At 41.5% G+C, this 5,855-nt stretch overlaps 1 protein-coding gene and 1 pseudogene across 1 annotated transcript in view; both read left to right on the top strand.

The window, feature by feature from the left end:
• The window catches only part of SLC9C1 (solute carrier family 9 member C1), a 95,235-nt gene extending 91,070 nt beyond the window's left edge, over window positions 1–4,165 (top strand). The window contains exons 23-25 of the mRNA XM_004706477.1: window positions 1,773–1,904; window positions 2,040–2,225; window positions 4,043–4,165. Coding sequence (XP_004706534.1) covers window positions 1,773–1,904; window positions 2,040–2,225; window positions 4,043–4,165 — 441 coding nt within the window. The remainder of the gene's footprint in view (window positions 1–1,772; window positions 1,905–2,039; window positions 2,226–4,042) is intronic.
• Window positions 4,166–4,521: 356 nt separating this feature from the next.
• LOC101655762 lies at window positions 4,522–5,249 on the top strand (annotated as a pseudogene).
• Window positions 5,250–5,855: the final 606 nt, after the last annotated feature.

Raw genomic sequence — 5,855 nt, 5'->3', positions numbered from 1 at the left:
CCCTACCAGGCCTCCTACACCCTCCTCACCACCGATTTGGATCACTTGTTGTTCCCTTTTCCCTGGGTTTGTTAACACTATTTCCTTTCCCCCCCACCTCGCCCTCTCCCATGGCCCCCCGGAACTGTCGGTCCCATTGTTTTCTCCTCCAGATTGTTCATCCAGCTTATCCTTTTTAGATAGCCCTGTGGAATAATAACATGCACAAAAACAGGACAGAGCAAAACCAAGCAACAAAAGAAAACAAAACAACAACAAAAAGCCAATGTCAAAACACAACAAAACAACAACCAATAAAGAAAAGTTTGTAGTTAGTTCAAGGCCTGCTTTTTGGCCTTAGGAGTGTTTTCTGGTCCAGTCTGATGGGGTGCCAAGCCTTGACCTCAAAGTCTATTTTTGGTATTCCCTGGGGACTTAGTTGCTCTGTTCCCCTTGCTGTTCTGTTGCATGTCCTTAGTGTTTTGCCTCTGTGTGGTGGGATCAGATCGGGCGCAATTCCCACACTGTGTCTCCAGTGTTGTCCCCTGTATAGCTATGGGTCAGTGAGGGATTTCGTGTCTCATAGTGGGGCCAGCCATATGGTCTTCTCTGTGGATTGGTTGCTCTAAGCAAGAATACCTCGTCAAAGCTTGGTAGGCCAAAGAGCTCCTTTCTCGCAGGTGTTCTCAATGGAATACACCATTTGATTTCTTGACCACTATTCCATGGGTACTGATTGTGGATCTAAATAAAATTAAATCCTTGACAACTTCAATCTTTTATCTCTTCACCATGGTATTGGTTATTGGTCCAATTGTGGAGAATTTTATTTTGCCATTGTTGTTTTCAATGGAGAATATTCCATACTGAAACCTCTAGTCTTCAAGTTTCATCAGCAAGTACTTCAAGTCATTCATTTTCAGTAAGCAAGGTTGTGTCATCTACATATTACAGGTTGCTCATGAGTCTTCCTCTAAGCCTGATGCTGTGACGTCCCTCATAGAGTCCAACTTTTGGGGTTATTTGCCCAACATACACATTGAAGAAAGTGTTCAGGAGCAAGGATGTTACTTTGAGGACTGAGGTGCCCCTGGCCCAAACCGTGGTCTTATCACTTGCTTCAATGCCTGGGAAAGTTAGACGTCAATAAGGAAGACTGAAGAAAAACTGATGCATATGACCTATGGTGTTGGTCAAGAGTACTGACAGTATGATGGATGCCAAAAGAACAAACATCTGTCATGGAACAAAAGAAATGGCAAGTCTTCTTCTCATGCTCTATGGACACGTTATCAGGAGTGGCTAATCCCTGGAAAAAGACATCATGATAGGCAAAGTAGAGGGACAGAACAAAAGAGGAAGGCCCATGGCAAAGGGGATTGGACCCAGTGGCTACAACAAGGGACTCAAAGATAAGAACCCGTTGTGAGGGCACATGGGATGCGGCAGTGTTCTGTCCTGTTGTATGCAGGGTTGCTATGATTTCAGAACCAACTGGGAGGCACTTAATCACCACCACAACAAAGGTATTTTGTGCTCTAAAATAGGGCATTTTTAGAAGTACTTACATCCTTCATCTAAACATTTAAATAATGTAGTTTTATTTTGATATGCTGTTTTAGATCAGAGGCTACAAAAAGAGTAAAGAAACCCTTAGAGGATTTTGGAATTCAATAGATGAATTATACATAATCTAAATTCTTAGTTTTACTATTCATGAGAAAACAGTATTCCTTAAATGCTAAGTCTCCAGAATCAAATATTGACCTATTCTTATGCTCTCCTTCTTCCAGGCATGTTTTATTTCCAGAAAACATTTGTTGGAGTCTTTTGAAAAATGCTGTCCTCTCATAGAATATAAAATGTGGCTGAAAATTGGACTCTCTATTTCTGCGAAAAAACTCAGGGAAAACTTATCTTATGAGGTAAGAACTGGTATGTGATCTCACCTTCTCTCCGAATGGAATTGCATCAAAATATTGTTTGAAATTAATTTTATGGATTAATTTATATTAAACTTGACAAACGAATAATAGACTAACTTCATGTTTCTCGTGTAGGATTGGAACTACAAAATGCAATTGCAACTCTGCAACACTTATGTTAAAGATATACCAATGAATACCAAAACTGATATTTATGGTGAAACCGTAATCTACGTCATCCTCATCAATGGAGTTGTAGAAGATTGTCAGTTACGGAAAATTTATAAGGCACCTTCTTTAATTCCTCTTACATGCCATCAGGTACACAAAAGGGTGTCTTCGGGTCAATGTTGCACACACACAAGCAAGTATGAACATTTAAAACAGTATCATGCTAATTGTGGATTTCCACTCATACCCTTCCCTTTTCTCCCCTGCTCCGCACTCCATAATGCACCCATAGACATACCGTGAGCTCATTGATTACTCTGGCACTAAGTAGCCAAGCACTAAGCAATAGCTACTTAAGGCCAACAAGCAAATCAAGCTGGACAATTCGGTGCAGCCTTACACAAGTGAAGAGAGCTTATTAAGTCCATTCACACATCACAAAGGACCAAGTTTCCCTGGACTGCCTCAATACTACTATAAAAATATTAACGTTTACTCTTATTTTACTAAGGAAACCTGTGGGTTAGATGTTGGACTGCTAACCTCCAGGTCATTGGTTCAAATACTCCATCTGCTCTGCAGGAGAAAGATGAGGCTCTCTGCTCCTGTTAGCATTTACAGTCTCAGGAATCCTAACTAGTTGTGTTCCGTTGTGTAGGGTCGCTGTTCATCAGAATTGACTTGATGGCACTAGGCACTCTTCAAATACTATTTCTAGACCATGTAATAGATATATAATAAGATACTGTAGTGTTTAACTTAACTGAATGCCAGTATACATTCCCCAGCTGCTTCAAAGATAGATGTAAACGTGTAGGGCATCTCATATTTAAGCTGTTACTTGAAATCCCATACCAAGCAAAAGAAGAACCTGAGCCACGTGGAGAAGAAAAGAAGAATGTGTGACTGGTGTGTAAGAGAGACTTACAGTCAATAAACTTACTGATAATTTGGAAGCAGTTAACTTATGGCAAAAACAACACTAGCTTGCTGAAGCAATACCCCAAATAAAGAAGAAAACTGACACCTGCAACCTGCCCTCATGAGAGCTCATACCTGATTGTAAACAAACAAATACATAAATACCTTGATAAAATAGTTAGAGCTATGATTGATGTGCTTTCACAGTATATTTCAGACATAAGGAAAAAAGTGAGGTGGGTATGGGAAGGCTCTTGAGAGAGACAAAGTTACAACAATATTTCCTATGTGGGAAACACCATGGACAATTGAAAGCTCTGGGAAAGGAAGTAAAACGCTGTTTCAAACAATGGTGTCCCCCGCCTGCCTCTGTTAATTGAATGCATAATAAGAGAGCTTTGGTTTGGATGCCTACTGGGGATGTTTACAGCCAAGAGATGCTTGCAATCCCCCCAATTCTCTCCACTCTCCGAAGCACAAAGCCCTCATATCTGTGGCTCTGGGCACCAAGGTGCTTCAGTGTATATTAAAAACAACTACATTTACCAGAGGCACAGTGGTTAAGGGTTCAGCTGCTCAACCACCAGCCCCTCCGCAGGGAAAAAAAAATGTGACAGTCAACAGCCATGAAAATTACAGTCTTAGAAACCTTGGGGGACAGATCAAGTATGTCCTAAAGGGTCACTATTAGTCTGAGGTGACGGACAGTAGTGACTTTAGTGGGTTATTTTATTGATTGGTGGATTCAGCTATGTACAGTAACACTTTGGACAGTTTTTAAAAGACCATGGAAAATCAGCATATGATTATTTTTTCTCATTTGGAAAAGAAAGGAGTAAAATATTCTGAAATTAAAGTAAATATGTGGAATGTTGACTTTTACAAAACCAGCCTATCTAGGAATTGTAAGTTAATTACCTAAGTGATATATTCATATTTTTTAATTTCTCTCAAATATTTGGACAGTTACTGACATGGTAATTTATGAGAAAAATATTTCATCACTCATTTTCTCAAAAATAAATGTGTATTCTATCAATTTTCAGATACAAGGCACTGAAAGATTTACAAAGATAATGATTCTTCAAACCTCATTTGATAAGAAAAAATCCAGAGGGAGTAGTGGGAGTGCTGTGCCTATATGTCAACATTATCTTGAAAAGGAATAATTAGGTGAGTCAAAGTTCTCTGAATAATTCTGAAATTTTCATTTCCCATTAAAAAACAAACAAACCATGTACTGAGAAACCTTTTCAACTGCCATATTAGATATCCAACACATGAATTCAGACTGAGAATAGCCAGATTTTATTTATAAACTACTCTATATTTCATCTAAAAAAGATGATGTGTAAGTGTCAAAAATATTTTCAAAAATTAAGAAGTGAGTTAGTAGAGTTCATCTTGGGGCTCCCCCCAAGATGAAATATTTCATTTAGCAGCAATGTTAAACATCGTGAGGTATTAACTGAGCAATAATAATAGTAATAATAAACCCCACAAATGTGTAAGTCATTGGAGCGACATGGACTACCCAACTCTGTTCTTCATAAGAATTTCAGTCAATAAGATTCCAATTATACTTTCCTTTCGGTGCTGCGGGGCAGCCAAGCGTAGGGTCAGTCTTCAGAAGAGGCTCGCCTCCAGCGTCCTCCATGATGGCGAGAAGAAAGTCTGGGGGGACCCCAGCCAGCGAGGCCAATGAAATGGCCAATGCCAACTCCCATCCACGCATCCGGAAACTGATCAAAGAAGGCCTTATCCTCCGCAAGCCTGTGACCGTCCATTCTCGGGCCCGGTGCCGTGCCGCAAAAACACAGAGCCCGCCGGAAGGGCAGGCATACGGGCACAGGTAAGCGAAAGGGTATTACTACTGCCAATGCTCACATGCCCGAGAAGGTCAAGTGGAAAAGGAGGATGAGGATTCTGCGCCAGCTGCTCAGCAGATACCGGGAGTCAAAGAAGACTGGCCGCCCCAGGTATCAGTTTGTCCCTGAAGGTGAAGGGGGACGTGTTTAAGAGCCTGCGGATTCTCATGGAGCATCCACAAGCTGAAGGCAGACAAGGCTCACAAGAAGCTCCTGGCTGACCAGGTGAGGGCCGCAGGTCTAAGACCAAGGAAGCTCGCAAGCGCCGTGAGGAGCAACTCCAGGCCAAGAAAGAAGAGATCATCAAGACGCTGTCCAAGGAGGAAGAGACCAGGAAATAAACTGCCCCTCTCTTCTCTGTACATAGTGGCCTTGGCAGTTCTATTGATCAGTCACTCAATAAAAGCAAGCCTTGTTGGCCTGCCCCTGAAAAAAAAAATTCAAATTATAGTTATTTAATAACCTACCGCTGTTAGGTCAGGTTGTCTAGAGAAACAAAATCAAAGACACTCACCTATTTTTAAGAGAGAGAGAGATCAGTAATTTTATATCATGACAGCATCCCATCCCAATCCAACTCAAGTCTATGGGTCCAGTGCTAGCCAGACTCATCTTAAGACTCAAGTAACTGCAGGCCAATGGCAAAGAAAGGTGAAGGGAAATCAGACAGATCGCCAGCCTGCAGTGCAGGGATGTGGCTCCAAGGTCATGGCAGCGTGGCAGGCCACTCTTGGTTCCCAAGGTAGAAGGTACACCCGGGCCATCCCTGGAAGCAGACACAGCATCCAAGAACGGAGCACGGTGAAGGGAAAAGAGATAGACTGTTCACTGTTTTTCTTATATACAGGCCACACCCCCCAAGGGGGTATCTCTTAACTATCACCTGATTGATTAAGTAGGACTCCGGCCTTACCTCCACTCAGGTGCCATCAGCTGACATAAAATCTAACTATGACACTACCATTAAGTCACTGACGAAAATTTAGAAAAT

This window comes from Echinops telfairi, unplaced genomic scaffold, assembly GCF_000313985.2.
Source record: "Echinops telfairi isolate 266 unplaced genomic scaffold, ASM31398v2 ScPeMD7_6;HRSCAF=24_0, whole genome shotgun sequence".
Lineage (NCBI taxonomy): Eukaryota > Metazoa > Chordata > Mammalia > Afrosoricida > Tenrecidae > Echinops > Echinops telfairi.
Note: the sequence above shows the minus strand (reverse complement) of the source record. Positions and strands in the feature narration are given on the sequence as shown.